The sequence below is a fragment of the Ciconia boyciana genome, chromosome 5 (assembly GCF_034638445.1).
Source record: "Ciconia boyciana chromosome 5, ASM3463844v1, whole genome shotgun sequence".
Taxonomy (NCBI): domain Eukaryota; kingdom Metazoa; phylum Chordata; class Aves; order Ciconiiformes; family Ciconiidae; genus Ciconia; species Ciconia boyciana.
The window spans coordinates 53,539,578-53,559,327 of record NC_132938.1 but is presented as its reverse complement, the minus strand read 5'-3'; the positions used below and the strand labels follow the sequence as shown (position 1 = coordinate 53,559,327).

Below are 19,750 nucleotides of genomic sequence, written 5' to 3'. Positions count from 1 at the left end.
TTGAAAATGGAGGTGTCTACTTGTATTTGCTGGAGTTACTGGGAGCTCTTAGATGAAGCATTACTAGACTTATACTACACATACCCAGATGGTGAAATATCATGCAAGTCTTGATATTTGAAAGTAAATCTTTTGATTGCTATAACTATGACCAGACTGGAACTGTGATGCTTGCTGCCCACCTCTAATGAAAAAGTTGGCCAAAATCTCTCATATTAATGCTGCTGAAGTGCACTGTTTTATCAGAAGACTTAGCAGGGTTTCAAATTTAATTTTAGGGTTACCAAATACAGTACCAGTCAATTACATAATCATAAATAATTGTGCAATAAGCCTACCAATTTTACCAACAGCTGTTTGCTCAAAAGAAGCTCTGACCAGATAATCTTTTGTTGCCACTTTTACAACATAGGACAATAATTTTACATGATATAATTATAAACATAAACACACACAGAGGCAAACACAGACTAGAGCTCAACGTGCATGTGTAACAAACACAAGGAGCTTCTGGGGATCCTATTCTATAGGGCTGTGATGTCTGCTTTTAAGATTGCACCTGACTGCATGCCTGTGTAAAGGCACTATTTGCAGCCACTCTGAATGCATCAAAATGATACATGCTAGCTATTATTTTAGAAAATATTGTCACGCGATCTTAACAAATAACCTTGCACACTGGCAACCTTCTGATTAGATGTCAAGAGATGCTGAGACCCCATCTCCCTATTACTAATGGCTGGATACAAATGCTCTGAAGCCTCAAACAATCAACCACAATTATCATCTATGGTACATATTCGTGAGTGGCTAAGAAGCTAACTGTCACATACAGTTTGCAGAGTGGTGGCCTTTCCTTATACTACTGACAGTGTGGTATGTAGTACCTTCCGGGATGGCAACAAGAACTGTGCACAATGGACTGAAAACAGGCCATCTGTACATACAATTAACATTAAACTGAACAATGTCACTAACGAGGTATTAAAGTGCTACTTTAGCTAAGAGCCTGTCAGGGAGGACATTATGAACACGAGGGAGAAAGAGTCCCCTTTGGCTGAAACTGAGCAACTATAAACCAAGCAAAACAAAAGACAATGCAGTGAGATGGTAAGGACAAACAATAATTCCAGTAAAGCCTCTGAGTCTTTGACAGGTACTTTTCTCCATCATCTTTTTTTTTTACCTCTACACAGCTCTGCGACTCCACACTTTGGGGGTGAAGAGAATTTTTTAAAAAGATCACATACTGAAAGATAGTTTTTTGCTTGAACCTTCACAGTATTATGAAATGATTTATAAATCTGTTCTTGCAAGATTTCCAAGCATCCATCATCACAGAGTGGCACCTGACTACTTCAGAGGCAAGTGAATCACAGACACCTCGGATACATTAGTTCAGTTTTCATGTCACTAATTCTAGTTATCCTTTAATCTTCAGAGTGCTTCTCTGCAATGAACTCCTAACCTTATGGAATTCAATTATCACTAATGCAGGAGCTCTAATTATGTTCCTAAATAACACATTTTAAAATTTAGACTAAAATTCCACTTTAGGTACATCCTGCAATATTGTTATCACAGTGATCTCTAAAACTCAGATGACCTAAAGTAATACTTTGAATAGAGCGAAGAAGAAAACTCTCATCCTTTTAAGTTCCACTGAGAATAACACTATAATGTCATTTATTGATGAAAATCACTAATACAAATGCTTATGTTTGAAAGTTGAATAATCTGGATTTTACTGAAAATCAGCTATCAACCTGCTTAAGATCACGACTCAGATTTGTTAGAAGTGAAAAGCAACTTCAAAGATGACTTTACTGGATAGCGAGGATTTTCCTCTTTGGGGATAAATATAGAAATGAAAGAAGCTATTGTAAGAACGGAATACATGCTTATACCTAAAAATATTCTATTAGCAACTATATCTAGGCATGAACAACGAACTCTCCCACTCAACAGTTTTATTATCACCGTTCCTTAACAGCCTGTTTGCAGAAGATTTTCTGTCTTTCCCCTTCACTGTTATCTTTACTCTATCCTAGTGTAGGGGAAGCAGATTCTTTAGTCAAAACCACATGTATTCCTTCATCTCAGTTTTTGTCTGGTAGATGAGGTATCGCACATTTTTAACCCAACACCATCTCACTAACTTCAAAAGCACTGAAAATGTAAAGTCCTACTTTATGATCTCTCCATCCCCTATTGACACTGGAAGAATAAAAATTAAGCAGCAGGAGGTTTCTACACTGGAATGCTGCTGTAGTGAAGGCAAACCCCTTAATTTGCATGCTGGGAAGCTGTCTAAATAAAAAATACAAATAAAAAAACCAACAGCTCTCATTTTCCCATATTTGCTGAGAGTGGACCTTCATCTCAGCAATCAGGGAAAGCAACAGGTTGGTTAACTTAATCAAAAGATTAATTTGGTATCATTATTTCCTTCCTTTCAATATTAATTTTGGCCTACTCCTTTTATACACATTTTAGTATTAGAATAGGTCTGAGGAAAAAAAAAACTCAACAGCTGAAGAAGGGAGACTTTCCTGTCAGCAGCTTCAAAACCTCTTTGCCATGCCCACCTTTACAGTCTGCAGGCAATTTTCCTGGCACCTACCCACCAGTCGGTGCTATGAAGAAGAGCCACATGGGGGGATACAGCTATGGCACAGCTGTGGCAGAGGAGGCACTCCCCACAGACCAGAAAAGCAATGGAAAAGTACCACAGGTTCCCCTCTAAATGTGTGTTCATTTGGTGCCTTGGATATCCTCTGCTGAAAAAGGCTGATCAGTTTGTAGACGAAATTGCTGTCATCCAAGCAGAGGGACAGTATTTCTAATAAAGCTAAAACTCTTTTCTCACTTCCTCCCTACCTTAAACAGCCAAAATTGCCAAGTTACATGTAAGCTTCTGTGCAGAAAAATCAAATAGCAGGACAAGTAAGGCTTACCTCTTCAGCCTCTAAACATCTTTGCAGATAAAATTGTGGGTTACAGTCCTCCTCCATGCAAGAAACATTCAGTTCCTAGCTAAATTGTTTTTCCTTGTTTCCTCAATTAAATATATATTATACACAGGTGAACTCTGAAAAGTCAAAACTGATTATTTCATCGCAATCTAACTTATCCATTCTTTACCCAAGTATAGTATAAAGTCATATTAGAAATCATAACAATTAAAGAATCAGTTCTGAGTAAAATATTCACCTTAAGGATGCTTCTGAAAGAACACAGAAAGATGGATAGATGCCACAGACATCCAATTCTACTTTCCCTTTTGCCTCATTTGGTCTTAATCAGCATTTATACCTTAACCAGACAGACATTACCTTCTCACAGTCAATTAATCAGGTCTGGAGCTAGTCCTAGGGGAATGAAGGTGTTTTTTGGGTTTTTACACCGCCATTCATTCTCCACCTCCTCATAGAAGGTGTGTCAGACACAACATCTCTAAATATACTGCCTTATGTTCCCAGCGCTATTACTCAAGCAAGCAGGTGCACACAAGATATAGAAATCCATTATTTTAGATGCCTCTGAGGACTGCCTGAGTCTTAACTTCAATTTAGGGGAAAATCCAAGCATATCCCCTGGCAGTTTAATGCAAGTAATACCACATTGCTGCAAACAAATGCCCACACTACTGAACATTTTACTTGGAGCATGGTTATTCCCTGGAATTACATTTTCAAAAAGAGACAGTCAAATAAACCTCTGTTTAAAAGTGTTATGCACATAAAACTACATTAAATGTTTGCAAATGTGTACTGTATAAATGACAATAATTCTCAGTATATGTAGTCAGTTCCAGTGATCACTTGTAGTTTCCAAACACATTTGAGACAAAGGACACAACTGCCAAAATTTAGTTATTTTTTGAAGCTGTCAAGAGGGCTGGCCAAACCATTGAGACATACGGAAAAGGAGCATGGGTACCACAGCGCTGCAGTACCTCTTTCAGAGAGATGACTTTATGAAGGTACATATACGCACTAATACGTAAGCCTAGATTTAATATAATAAAATGAGAATTTGGGAGTTTCATGTTTTAAGGTGGAACTATAATGTCACAAATATACCTGCTGGTGTATAGAAATATACCTGCTGCCTAGAAAAACGTGGATACTTGTTTGTTTCTTAATGTGCTTGGTATCTGACTTTCATTTTCCCAGCTTAGTGCTGTACATTTTAGGCTCAGCAAGTCTGTTCCCCTTGTTACAGGAATCTGTCAAGACCTGGCAATAGTTTGAAGAGCAATTAAAATTGTTAATTAATGAGACTGGCATTTAAGTTTTGCTTTCTATCAGAAGACATAAACCATGTTTTTATGAAACAAGATAGGTAATATTTCCATTTTACAACTGAGAATTGATATACAAGATATTAAATGAAGTTTCTATGGTCAGCCAGCAGATCAGATGCAGAGCCCAAACTAAGAACTAGGTCTTAGTCCTAAAGCCTTTATACTGGATCTTTTTTGATATACTAAACTTAAAAAATAATTAGGTTTCACCACTAAATATCACATGTGAAGACAGAATTGATTTCTAACACCTTTTTTCAAAATGCTTTTAGAATTTTCCCTGAATATTAAATACATAGAGATTGGTGTACAGTTAATTAAGAGAAAATGTCACTAAGAAAATACGTTGTTACAGCATAATGGTTTCCTGCTGATAGGGATATGCCGAGAGTGAGATAAGCAAGATGGAGTAATTTATTAAGCAACAGCACACTCCAGGCAGTGCATTTCAGGAGGATTATATCACGCCTTGGGTGGTAATACAAGGAACAAGACTGAGAAGTCTGAGCAGCTTTAACCATCCGAGAAGTATTATAATGACTTAGAAGTGCCAAGGCTTGGAGTCTATTTTATTGCTCTTCTGAAATCTAATTTAAACAAGGCAAACAGTAAGATTTGCTCATTTACTGGGCATTATGAACATAATTGGCCATTACTGACACCACTGATGACCAATCAACACCTCCAGTTGTGACCAGCATTTTAAACTAACCAAAACATAAGGGGATAAAAAAATGGCCCACCAGCGATGCTTTCACATCATTCATTTCATAACTTTGCTAGGTTAAGCAAGAGTATTAAGATCTCTGAAGAAAATAATACTTTTGCGGGTAATACTTTAAGCACTCATTATCCTATGGTCAAACCCTATTTATAAAACTACAATGAATGTTTGTTTTGTTGCAATCACTGAAAAGTGATTAAATCTTGAATGACTCAGCCATTTTAAAGATATTTCCTGTTATAGCAAAAAAAAAAAAAAAAAAAAAAATCATCTGCCCGGTTCTCCTTCTTACAGACATTTCCAAGTGAAACAGAGCCTTGCATCTTTACCTGCATAACCTAAAATCCTGCCACCCCAGTTCAGAAATACCTCCTCTTACCAAAAAATTCAAAGTGAAATGCACAGAGTGGGATAAGAGAGAGACAAAGTCTTTCTATTGTGCCTTTTATATTAAATACAAAACATTGTAACTTTCTATATAACTTCATTATTTTGTCTACATTCAGTAGAATTCTATTAAACTAAGTAAGCTTATCACTGTATTCTGAAGCAAAATTTGAGAGGCTGCTCTCAAAATAAAATCCTCTAGAACATTCCTCTGAGAGTTCTTGGTAAAAATTATGCAGCATTTCACCTGTCTCAAAAAACGATCCATTATACAAAAAGGGTTGGGAATAACTCTAAATCCTGAACTTCTGTTTCTTAAATCATTGGTTTTCTCTAGTAATGGTGAGAGCAGAGTGCTCTCTAGAGTATTTCATAACAAGAGCCCATAAAGTAGTAGGAAGCTAATAGAAAACCTTCAGGAGATTAAACTAGGTTCTTAGCAAGTATAAACAGACATTGTGCCATTGCAGTGAGTTGACTCAGTTAATCTCGATGAAGTTTTTAGTAAAGTTTTTAGCAAACCCAATTTCTTCTCTGAGACAGTTCTTTGGTCCCTGTTTATATGGCAGGTTTCCAACATTGGCATGTTCTAATGAGGGCAAAATTTGAAGGAATAGCAACAATACCAGGGCTGAAGAGAAAGAAAAATGCAGTTGTATAGAGTAGCACGAAAGTTGAGCAAAGACTACATAATATAGCATTATAATGTATCACTCAGACTGGTTGAGGTAGGAGGGGACCTCTGAAGGTCATCTTATCCAAACACCCCCTTCCCAAGCAGGGCCACCTAGAGCCAGTTGCCTAGGGCAGTGTCCAGATGGCTTTTGAATATCTCCCAGGATAGACTCCACAACCTCCCTTGGCAACCTGCGCCACTGCTCAGTCAGCTGGGTGACCCTCAGAATGCACTGGTGCATGGGGTTGTTCCTCCCCAGCGGCAGGACTTTGCACTTCTCTTTGTTGAGCTTTGTTGAATATATACTAATAGAGGCCTGGGGAGGAACCAAGTCAATGGGGAAGCGCAGGAGCAACAGGACCAGTGGGGTCACGAGTGATACCCAAGAAGAAAGGTACAGCAATGGTGACCACCAGCTGCAGTGTAAGGTAGGCAGAGAGCAAAACCTTTGAGGAGTGTGTTGAGAAGCCAAGGGAAAATATGGAGGGAGAGAGAGAGGAAACCCACTGAAAAGGAAACCTTAACAACTTTTTCTGTCCAACTGGCAAAGCTAATTTTGAAAAGAAGCAAAATACAGAGCTTTTGCCACTTAGTTTTCCAAGATGAGCAAAAGAACAAATGAGGAAAGAACAAAGCAAAAGAACAAATGAGGAACAAATGAGGAAAAGAACAAATTCAGAAGCCATGACACTAAATTTCAACATAACTGAAATCCTCCACAGTCTGAAGCTATGAATTTGCTTCATCTGTAGACGTAAATAAACAACTCAGAGATAACAGATGTGTGTTACAGAATCTTGTGCCTGGATGAGTCGTTCAGAGTCAGAAGCATTTGTTTTTAATATAATCCACAGCACTGCATGGCCAAGATCACTGAAAAGTCCCTGCCTTCTTAGTGGTCATGGTATATTGCAGACTCAGTGGGTATACTGGATAGTAAGACAAAGCATTGCAATGCACTGGCCATCATTTTTTGTTTAAATGAAGGGCTTGAGTACAGAATAAAAAAAAATCCACTTCACAGTTTATACACTTTTATATTAATCGAGCCTCCCCAGTTACATTGCGGCTCTATCCTCAAAATTGTCTCTTCTAATAAAAAATCACATCTATCTTAAAATTACAAAAATAACATATATAAATACATACACACTGATCTCTGTAATGAATGAACATAAAATTAAAAGGGCAACTGAGAGAAAATGTACCTCTATATTCCAAGAGTCTCAAAATGGTACCTAGACTGGTCACTCCCACATGGGGAAAAAAGAAATTGAAAGCCAAGTTCAAGACCTAAGTTTAAATGATATAAGAAGCAGTGACATTAAGTTTCAGTCTACCTTTAAGGAAACAATTAAAAATACTTAAATTTTGCTACCGAGTGTGATGGGAATCATAGATCTGCCTTAAAAACTATTGGACTGGTCTGTGTTGACTCTAGTCTACAGAAAATTACACAGTATTTTTCTCTGATGTTTCAAAAATTGCAAAAGGTTAAAACTTGTTAATAGAATTTGAGCAGAACATCAGAGTCAAGGCTGAAAGTAAATACTAAGTGATACGGTGGACCAAAGCTACCTGCTAAAATCTGCAGTTTTTATCTCTTTCAGAAGAAACAAGCAAAGTCAGTCCTTTCTGTTTTAATGAAAATAAGTTATGAGTTTCCTTAAAGTGCGACTTGTATTTTTGCACCAAAGGCCTCTTTGTCTTCAGAGCCGTGACAGGTCTGGAGCCAGCCTGCGCGTTTGCAAATCTTTCCTCTAGCTAGAGGAAAGAAAGAGAAGAAGATGCCAGAATGCACTTGCTAGCCCCAAAGAATCCAGCACTATCAAAGCACTAGCAATCCTTGGTTCATGCTGCTTTGTTTCTCTCGGTGCAGGATATAAAAGCATCTTTGGCTGTATGTTTTGATAACAGAAATGAGTACCTTGTCATGTTTTAAATCAGCAGCTGAAAGACTTCTTAGGTGAACGTGACAGTATTTGAAATGTCCTATGCTGCCACACTTAAGATATGCCAATCACAATTAATAGCAACAGATTTGCTATTCCAAAACAAATAAAACCTGCAGAGTTTTCCTGCTGAATGAAGAGCTGATGAGTGAAAACAGAAGCAAAATTACCACAATAGCCAGTTAGCCTGTCAATGCAAATTACTTTCATTTGTCTGTATTCACAAGGGTTAGTAAACAATAACGCTTCAGCTAATATAGTTTTTGTTATATTCAGATTGAATGTGAAATACAGGCTAACATTATAAATGGATCTCTTTTGCACTGGATTTCTGAGGTCTTCTGAGTCTTTATGTTTAAATTGGTCTGTGAGTTTCATATATTTTGGTATCAACCCTATTAAATTTGTGTCTTTTTTCTTTCTAGCAAATAAAGGTCTGTCCTCTTGTTTGAAGGAGAGATGTATCTATAGCTTCCCCTCACTCAGTAGGAACCAAGTGAACATTTTATATTATTCTAGTGGATTCTAAAGAGTTGTGCTGAAAATCCACTTGGTAGGGTGGTAAACCTCTCTCTCTGTAAATAAATGCCTCCCACCTTCCAAGTTCCGAGAATTTCTCTTTCTGAAGTCCCACAACAATTTTGGTGTTCCCAGCTACCATGTTCCCCCATCAGGTTTTACTAATACTGAGTTGCACCTCATGACCCTCTTACCATGGGGAGTGGATGCAGATCTTGAGCAAATTCATTTTCTTTGCCTTTTCCAGTAAATTCTGCTTTTTTGTCATCTGGTCCCACTTCTTTTCATCTAATTTCTTCCTTATCTTCATGCTTAATTCAAGGCTTCCCTCTAAGCCCTCCTCAAGCACTCATTTTTACTGACCGGCCAGAAAAACCTTTTCTTTGTAAGCTAACTGAGCATGTATTGAAGGGCTCCCTTGTGGGACCTATGACTTAGGAAACTTCAGGATGCTGGGCAACACAGGATTACTTGGATAGACATAAGGCAAACAATTCAATAATTAATGAGATTGAAGTGTGTGATTAAACTAGCTTTACCTCCTTTAAACTTTTGCCAGTCAGTCACCTATAAAGCTTTTAGGGACTAATGATGTTTGGAGTACAGCAGGGATGCTAAGGCTAATACCAAGCAATAAACCTATGTAAAATTACTCGCATTCATGCAGTAAAGAAACTAATTCACAAGTTTTAACCTAAGAAGCAGACAGATGTAATGAGTCTAGTTCTGTTACAGATCAACTGCTCTCTCACCATTGGATTCCCTAAGCAGTTACACTCGGAACAGTTTGGACAGAAAGAAAACTTTATAAACCCATCCACATACATTCAAAAAACTTTTGTAGCTCTCAGCTGGCTCTGAAGTCTTTGGTTTTCTTTAAAAAAAATCCACAACAAACATGAAACAATCTTTTCAGCTTTCCTCAGCTGGCCATCACTGCTCAATGCAAATGATAATTTTAAAACTAATGTCTCTAGGTCGATGTGTTTAAAATCATACCTTTTGTGGAAATTCTCAACTTCAGCTTTTCTTCTTTTTTTACATGGTGGTGTTAAATTAGCTTTTTTCCCTTCTAGGAGTTTTGTGCTTGATTTTCATGCATACCTTTAGCTTTTATGGAAGTCATCTGATTGTTTCTGACAGGGAATAATCTAAATTACAATGTTGCCGGTGTTACATAAATATGATGCTTTTAACTACAGTGTTCCATCCAAATTCATGTTAAAATCCAAAAAACTATCTGGGAGTTTTGAGGCTGCAGTGGCCATGGCTCTTTGTAGAGCGGATGCTCCGTGCAATTACAAATAGGTGTACCTGCAGTGCCAGTAGTGACTGACAAAAAATTACATGGATATGCCAGAAGGTATTCGTTCTGTTTTGTTGTCAAGTGTTATTATCTAAATCTTCTTTGTTCTCATGTGAAGCTGTGTTTTCTTATTCCACTTTGCATTACAACCCTAATTTGTAGACCAGAATTTTAAGTAGTATATACCAAGCCAATATCTGTAGTCCCTGATGTCTTTAGGATGCATGGTTAAAGCTCTGCTGGAAGAGGTAGGCTGTGAAGGACTTGGGAATATAAACAGAATTGGAGAATAGCCTGGGCTACACCAGATGCTAGAGGGGACTGAGAAACCATCCAGGAAGGCCAGAGAAGGTTGAGTCTAAACATTATATAGGAATATTGAGATAAATCAGAAGAGGGAGGAAAGAATATCAGATACAATAAGACCATTTAGCACTGGTGACTAGTCTAAACTTAGTTGAAAACCCAAATCCCAACGTTTTCTGTCTGACTGCATAAGAACATAGCACTCGCATTAACTATGAATAATTCTCCAGCAGATGATGAGAAATACCTTTTTTTTCCAGAGAAAAATAATATTTCTCTAACTAGACAACTACAAATCAAAACAAGCTAGCATGTAGTGCTCTGAACTTCTCACAGTTCCCACACTGGGCAGCCAAATGTCTTAGAAACCTTATAGCACAAGGCTTTCCAGTGCTCCCAGTCCCTCATGGGCTGTGGGAGGGATGCAGGGAAGAGGGAGGTCTCTATAGCAACGTGGAGGATATATAGGTTTTCTCTTGGAGGCAGAGTCTCCCTCTGTCTCTTACCTTGTTGCACAAAGGATCCATACACAAACCACATGGAGTTGTAGAGGGTTGTGGAGGTCATGGATCCCATCTGAAGGCGTGGGGGGTTGAGCCAGTTCAAGAGGTAGACCAGTAGCCCTACTAAAAGCACAGTGCCAGCTATGCATGCCCACAGGGAGAGGTCAAATGGTGCCAAGCAGGCAAACATGTCCACTGTCTTCTCTGCCTTTCGAAGCAGCACGCCCACTGAGTAGTCCATATAACGTGTTGTGAAGTCCACCACATTTTCCCTGTCGGGGGTGATGGTTAGGGCAGAGATCCCTATATCAGCTCTCTGAGGAAAGAGGGAGACAGAACAACATGCATAAGTAGGAGCTACAGAAAAGATCTTCGTTCCTCTGTGATTTACAGCAGCGAAACTTATGGAGAAACAGATGCCAAGGCCAATGTCTTAAGCATCATACATGTGAACACAGAAATGTGACTAAAGCTTGAACAGCATACCTGTACCACGTGTCTTAGTTTCTGTAAGCAAACCTCACTTGGTGGACTCAGGCACATTAGCTCTCCACATTGTTATTTTCCAAGGAATCAAAATACTTCAAATGCAGATAATAGCTGGAGGAAATCTACTTCTGGTCTTTTCGCTCAGCCTGGCTTACTGAAGCCATCATTGTCATTGTGGCAAAAGGCAGACCTTGTGTATAGCATTTCCAATCAGAGGAAATGAGTTGCCTGACAGAGCCACATGATATCTGACATTTTGATGGCATGATGATCATGACAAAGGGCTACTGCATGATAAAGGGCATCTCATATATCCTGGGATTTTGGGGGCACTTGAAATTCTGAAAACCATCAATTTTGTCTGCAGAGTCTGGAGTGCAGAAGAGCAGATATTCCACGCAGTTCCTTTACTATTTATTCCTCTATGTCCTCCTGCTAAGCGATTCCTCTCTGTGCAAACCTGTCCTGCAGCTACCTTGGACTTGCTTTGTGCCATTTACATTTTTTGTAATTTAAGAACCCATTTCAGATGAGAAGAGGATGAATAACATTCCTAGATCTAATCACTGTATTTCACAGCATGTCTGAGTATTAGGTCTCCAGAGACACCAGGCACAACTACAGCAGCTGCTATTTTACTTTTCACATGTACAATTAGAACTGCAGTGAAAACAAGAAAGGGTATTTAAAGCAGACACATTAACACCATTTAAAAAAGCCCAAATACTGAACAAAAAGACTATAAATTCTAGATATTTTAATAAGAAAAAGAGTACTTAAAATACTTTAAGCTGCTACTAGTTTGATTTAATCCATTTCTGTTCTGCCTAAAGCAGCATGTGGTCCTTTGGAAAGGGGTGAGGAGAGCACAAAGGCTTGAAAGTCTCAGTACTGTGTCAAATTTTATTAACTCTCTTGAATTTCTTTCTTCTTGCCCAAAGAAAGCAGAGATTACTAGCTCCTCAGAAATGTGATGTGAAATATTAAGTGGGAAGATATGGCAGCTGAAACTGATTAGAATCAAATTTGCAAATCATCTGGGATCTTTTAATACCATTTGCAAAACACTCTGCAGCCCATGGTACAAACATACTTTTAATCACAGTGCACTTCAGACCGGTTCAAATTATGTTACTTTAACTTTATATTAATTGTTCACTGGCTTGAGAAAGTGGCAGAAGATAGCTGGAGGCTGATGATTTGGACAAAAAAGTGTTTGAAAATATTGATTTGCTTAAAAGCCATGAATTAGAGCTTCAGCTTTAATTTGTGTGTTGGATTCTCTAGTGTCTTAAGTGAAGCTGTGTTGATGTGCACAGCTGAAAGCATGGAGCATGGCTTCATGAATTCACTTCATGTCCCTTCCTAACAATTTTTGTGAGTGCTGATTTAACTGCCCTTTGCCTATGGGCAGCAGCAAACTCAGTCAGTAATCCAAGTAAAAATTTCATCAGAATTGTCCATGGAAACATTCAGATCATCTGAGTCTCTATCCTCTGATTATAAACCTTCTGGTCAACAAGTAACTCAAGTGATTCACAGTATCTGCTAATGGTTAAGTCCTAGTTCCAGTGAGCAAGTTGCAAAGCCGTCATCATTTGAACTGTTTTCCACACTTGTGAATACAAATGTATTTTGAAAATAATTTACAGATTTAAAAGTCCAATGCTCTATAACAATAGTTGTCAAGCAGGAAAATATGGTTATATTTAATGAATAAGGGCTGTTTTGTTTTGTTTTTTCCTGAATGTGTATCAAAAAGTGAAGTAGGAATTCAAGGTTAAAGGAGGACACATGGAAACAAAAAGTCCTAGACTTAGCCTCTGCTGTTTAACTTTAGCTGTGTTATTAATTATGAGCATGTTACTAAAATACTTCCCTACCACACTAGATTATTGTGAGGTGATAATTCAAGTTCTATTTGCAAGATGTTTAAAGATTCTCCACTGAAAAGCAATATACATAAGTAAAGATACTTTTACCAAATAATAGATTACTGTAGGACTGAATGACTAACAGATTTTTTTTCTGCTTTTTCCCCCCCTTTTTTTAAAGAGAAACATATTTCTCCATGAAACACACTGATGGGCATTGCATGAAAAAGCACAGTATGTGGTATTTGTGGAAATACTGCTTCTATTTTACATCTCTGGGGAGCAGTCTCTCCAAATTCCCTGGCATTATGGTTCCACTCTGGTTGTCAGCCAGCTATGACAGAGGAACAATGTTGTCCTAGTGAAAATGTTGCATTTCCTTTGTCATACTGCAGCAGCAATCATGATATAATTATGTCTTGTGATTAAATAGTGGTAGTAAAGTAAAAAATAGAAAGGAGAGAGAGAAGACCTGACCTCTCAGTACTCCTGTGTTTAGCTGTTTAAAAAAAAAAGGTTACACTGAAATATGACAACTCATATTCTCAACTTACTAAATCGAATCATAAACACCAATTTACCAGAAAACTATATGTTTAGCACAAAACCAAACGTAAGGTTAACTTAATAGTTGATCTACTGATGGTGAGCATTCTTAATTACATACAGATTCTGTCAACTTGTATCAAAATTGGAGGATGAAAAAAATTAAATGCTTGTCATTAACATGTCAAATTGGATCAGAGAAGACATCAGTTTGAAGAAGTCAAGGTTCACTTAGTGCTTCTGAGATAAAAAGGCAAATGCATGCAATTATGTCATTATTTAGATGTAAAGCTGCCAATCTGAATTATAAACATGTGAAACTCTCCACTCACTAAGTTTTCACAGTGCCAAAATCAACCAACTATCAGCATCTTAGATACCTAACACATTTCTGATGAATGAAACTGTGACTCCTGAAACTGACTGACTGAAAAAAACAGCAGAGGGAATTATTTTTCTTTATGTGACCTACTTTGGAATTTATATTCGTTAACAGCAGTTCTCCTGAGGTCATTGTAGAGCAACATTACCAGAATCAGAAAATCCAAAATAAATGACCAAATGGGTCTGATAGCATTGCTACTGTTGTCACAGAACCAGCTCGCTCATCAGCAAAGCCTAGAAATCCCTGAAGTGCCCCTACACTATTGCTTAAGCAAGCACATCTCATACACATAGAAAGCAATCTTATGATGATTCCTGTGGTTCATGATCAAGAACAGGGAAAATAAATTAATCTACTTTAAATTTCTCCCATGAGGCCTTTCATTTTATCCATTTTCAATGTTAAATCAAGTTTCAATGAATGCTGGAAGCAATAAACCACAGTCCCACGTTACGCAATTATTAATATGGACATGCAAAAATTAATCACAGAGACCTTTTTCCTCAAGCTAACACACATACATCCAAATAATTCTCTTTTTACTCAGCTATTATTTTTTCTTCTCACTTTGTCTTCCCTGTATGCTTTCTTCCTTCCTATGCTACTCCGCTTAGGAAGATGCATTAAAAAAAGAGCCTTATAAGAGGCTTCTACTTGGCTTGCAGTTTCTCTTAGAAATGTTTAGGCATGTATTTAGTTTTCCTTTTCTGATGGACCTAAATGGAATCAGGCAGTTTTCCCTATGCTATTTGCTTCCCGATGGCTCCTCATTGGAAAAAAATCGTAGCAATCAAGGTAGCATGATGAAATGTGGGAAATAATGGTTAATGGATGTGAATATCACCGGAAATTCCAGAGCCCTGCTGGAAAGCCTACTGTCCTCTCCCAGAAGTGGCATTAGCCACTTGTCTTGCTTGTCCTACAGGCTCATCCCTCTGGTAATGTAGACTTGAGGACAACTAAAGGAAGAGCTGTGAAAAGACATAGATAACTAACAGCAAGAGAAAGATTTGCAGTAAAGCGTTGCTCCCCTGAGATGGTTTTAGTCTCTCCACAGAAAGCTGCTGCTCTCCGAACTAATCATGTTTGTGAGCTGAAGCTCTGTGGGACACACTGAAGGCCCTGGCCATTTGACAGCAGAGGAGTAAGAGCACCACATGCCTCTCAAAGAGCACTTATCCTCCGTAGACCTTCTGGTTCAGGCACTCAGCAAACAGAAAACTTTCCATAGCATGGTAACATTCAGTTTATTTTGACAGGAGAAGGTGTATGGAGCAAGGGGGTACCTAATATAGGTCTTGACAATCAAAGGAGGGGAGGCTAGAATCAGTTTCCAAATTCAGATTAAAGACCAGTTGCTTTGATCTGCTGATTCCAGCTCCTATTTTAGCAGCCAACAGGGACTTTGTCTTCAAAGCTGGAACAGAGTGAACTTGGCATAATCTCACGTCCGCGAGGACAGCTGTGGACCTAGGGCATGTACTTGGCACCGCAGGGCTTCTGCCCTGCACCACAGCCCAAGCAGAGCTGCTGCAAACGGGAGCAGCCCGGGACTGCTCTCACTGATACCAGGACCTGCATCGGAGCCTGCTGAACGCTGAGTCAGGTTAATGCAAACGGCATACGTTGATCTTGAACACAGAAATTATGTGCTTGCTACAGCAACTGCCATTTCATATGGCACATCTTCTGTAGTGGCCACAGATATTCTTCTCAATGAGATGCACTCAGAAAGAGAAGGCAGCTATTTTCCATTACCCCTGAGCGGGACTTTTGCAGAAATACATTGTTCCCAACTCATTTCTGGCTCAGGCACTAACAGGCAAAGTGCACTCCCTCTGTTTCTGGATTTCCTCAACATGTTGGCCAGACTATCACGTAAGACTCGGCTGGGAAAACAAGAAAACACTCTGTTTTAAACAGGTTAGGCCTTTAATCTAAAACTGTTCTCTGCTCCTTTACTTCCCCTTACAAAGTTGCCACACAGATAGATATTTGAGTTCTGGGAGCAGAACTCAGTTCACCATAAATAGGAAAGCAGCCTTTCAAGAGCAGCTTGCACTTGGTAAGGGGTAGATGTACACTGGCTGCTTGCCCAGAGGTTCTCTTTTGCCTCAAGAGGGACAGAGAATGGGAGAGAAGGACACAGTGAACCCTTACGGTCAATTACATAAGGGGTAAGGAAGATAAAAAATTATACACTGCCGTAGTATTGGGAAAACATGTTTTTTGAATTCCAAATGCAGTTCCATTAACTCTTCATATTTTCTAACTGTACAGAAAGATTTCATATCCATTAAGACTCATTTACAGCAAAATTGTAACAGGTAAATCTGTTCCACTCATGACATCTATTTACAGATCTAGGTAGTTACCACCTTAAGGGTGTTATTAGAATTATATGAGTCCGTGCCTACTAAGGAGACAAGAATACCATACATATTTTTCAGTGAACCATTTGATTTCAGTTGTTATGAGTTCTGCTTTACAAATAATTCTTTTCAAATAAATAAAAAATATTCCAGGCCCACTTCCATCTCCAGAGCCATCTAGGACTAAGACCCCTCCAGCTTGTGTTATGCAGTGGCCTGCTGAGTCCTTTGCAGAGTACTGTAGAGAGCAGGATATAGTATAACATCAGATTTAAAGAGCAGGGGAAAAAAACAAAAATAGGCCATTGTGGTGTTACGTCTCATAATTAGACAAGGGATTTTTAGTTGTTAAAGTTCAGAAGATGGAGAAAAATATACTTTTCTAAGTGGCTCCAGCTTACCATCTATGATCACAGCATTCCACCTTCCAGCTTTGTAAGGGCATAGGGAGATGGCAAAGGAAGTTTATTACTACAGTGTAGATGTATGAATCATGCCACAGGTACGGCATGTGTGGTTGTTTTCCATTCCAACAGGCTTCCTACTGCTCAGGAAGGCAGAATAGGTTAAACCTATCACTATTTTTTTTTCCCATGGGGATCGTTTTTCCATTTGTTAATTTTTTTTCCTTTTTTTTTCTTTACAGCGAAACTTATTTTCCAGCATTTTGCTAACTTTTAGCTGAAGTATTTAATGATCAGGTCCTGTATCTAACCGCATTGCTCTTTATTCTTTGCTGTGATTATCAATTAAATTCCACCTGCAGATTTGGAAAAGCACTTCCATAAACAACCAGTAAGTTATTTACATGAATATCTACTGCAGTTATTTAAGGAAAAACAACAAATGTAGGTCTCTCTAGATGTAAAAGCTGCCTCTACAGGTTAACTAAGAGCAAATAAAATATGTATGTTCACGGCACAAATGAGACATCAGCAGAATAGAGTCTGCATAGCCCTGTCTTTCTCTTTCAATGGGAGAAATTGCAAACAGACAAGATGTGAAGAGTGGAAAAAAAAGAAAAATATGGCACTTTTATTTTGTTTAATTTATTTATGATACAATATTGAACATTTAATGTAAAATTAAGTAGACTAAATAGTTTATTAATTACAAAATAGAGAACATACTACTCTTGATTCATACATGTACATAATGTGTTATATATCAATAAAACATTTTCTGTTGATTATATACTTCATGTATTCATCACACCAACAATTTTCTAAGTGCTATACATTATTTATGTAATGTATCACTAATTACTGCAACATCAATTTTTCCTCTTTCGAACAGCCTCTTCAACTCATTTGTGTCAGGTCTTGCCAAATTAATTAGGATGCTGTGCATCCTATTATTTGACTGTATTCAGATTTCATACTGCTGTACTTTGGTTGGAAAAAAGAGATTGCCCTGCTTCTTAAATAGTTACCAGCAAGCACTATTTCTAGCTTTTTCTTTACCGCCCAATGCACCTGGGCATACTTTCAAATGCTGGTGACACAGGCAATGGACAAAGTGCTATCTCTGACTCATTAGAAAAGGTTACTGGCTGATGCAAACATAATATACCATGTATTATTTAGCTTTATCACATGACCTTATTTAGTAAGTTATTAACAACCTTACCTTAAATACAAGTTCTCCTATCAGTCCGTTCCATGACCCATCATCCTGAGGGCTCCCATACTTGTGATCCGGTGCAACATAAATTTCATATTTAAAGCCAAGGTAAGTGGCCAAGGCTTCCAAAACGTCTATTGAGAAGCCCTGATACTTCTTCGGTTTTCCCAGAACATTTTCAGACACCATGACAAAGGGCTCTTCCTAAATAGAAAACAAAGGAGGCAACTGTTAGCAAAGGAATTACATGCCACATTTGGGTACTGTTTTTTTTAAAGTAAAGGAGGAACTATTTAAATACTGTTTATACAAAACTTTCCTACAACACGTTGTTAGCGGTGCCTCTTGCATTCTGCGAAATGCTATTTTGTTATGTATTTACTTCAACAGAGACATTTTCTTCTCTACTATGTATTTCAGAAGTAAATCTTCTGTTGTAACATTACAACTGAAATGCTTTTCAGTAATGCCTTCTGTCTGCACTTATGCTTGGCAGGGCAGACATGCACTCATACATCTGTCCATAAATACAGAGGATTCTACAGCACTGCCAGTTTCCACTGGCTGGGCAAACACTGTATCTGACAAATGCAACTACTAATTCATGATGTAAGGAGTGAAAAACATGGCAAAATAGGCCATACCGCAGAAACACGCATTCCTCTTGTTCTTCTGCTGTAATCTGAATCTGAATCTAAGCTGGTTGACTTTAAATAGTTCTATCCAAAGAGTATCCATTTGATTAGTTTAGGGAGAATCAATTATGGGACTGTAAGTTTGTCTATGAGAACAATTGGTCAATATTCATAAAAAAGATGACCGTAATAAAGGATACAAATAAATACTGAAAGTTGGAATTGGTTGGTAAGATTTCCAAACAATATGCTTTTCTTTTCCTTTTTCACAAGATCTGTAATTGTTTTCTCCATTTTTTAAATTAATATTTCTAATAACATTCTCAGAAATAGATGATTTTTTTTTGCTAACTTTAATTTCTTTTTTCCCCTCTCTATTATTCTTCCTGTTGAGTATTTAATTTCTGGACATTCTCCTTCACATATTTTTAAAATGAAACACAAAAGGAGACCATATTTCTGAGCACAAAAAATATATTTGCCATAGATGAATCTCACTTATGCTTGTTCTTTATTTTCTCTGGGAACATCTGTCTGATCTACCTAAGTAGAGCAAAAGTATTAAATCCCCCAAAAAAGCATGAAGGCACTGTAACACTAGGTATTTTTTTGGAACTGTGCTACGTTTCTTCCTTTTAATTCTTTACATGGTGCTGTAATTTAGTATGAGTTTATCAGAAACATCTCTTCTGAGGTGCAAAAAGTTAGTTCTGGCTTGTCATGGCTTGGCCATGGCAAGCACATGAAACCACTTCCTGACCACTTCCCTCCTAGTCTGTATAACCCAGACGCATACAGAAGGAAACAATTGATTTTCCGTAGTGTTTGTGGCCCAAACTTGAATTGTGTCTCCAGGGGCATTTTTGTTGGTGTTTAAATGATTTTTTTCTTTATTATTCTACTACTCATCTCCATCAATGACTTTGAAGCCAAGGCACTTTTTACAAATTTTTCACTAATGCTTCACTAAATATTTTTAGTTTCTTAGTATGTCACCCTATATGAACAGGTATCACTGAATTGCAGGCAGGATGTTCTCAGAATAAGAAAGCATAGTTTATAAATGCTTGAGTTAACGTTCATGAGGATAGCCACATGCTGAGGATGCTGCCAAAGAAGCAAGGATGCAACCAGACTGCACTGG

General features: G+C 38.0%; 1 protein-coding gene across 2 annotated transcripts in view; it reads right to left on the bottom strand.

Annotated features, from left to right (window-relative positions):
* Positions 1-19,750, bottom strand: part of GRID2 (glutamate ionotropic receptor delta type subunit 2) — a 736,139-nt gene that overhangs the window by 118,238 nt on the left and 598,151 nt on the right. For both annotated transcript variants that reach the window (XM_072861988.1, XM_072861989.1), the window contains 2 exons: positions 17,978-18,175; positions 10,686-10,998 (listed from right to left, as the gene is read on the bottom strand). In XM_072861988.1, the coding sequence (XP_072718089.1) occupies positions 10,686-10,998; positions 17,978-18,175 (511 nt within the window). The remainder of the gene's footprint in view (positions 1-10,685; positions 10,999-17,977; positions 18,176-19,750) is intronic.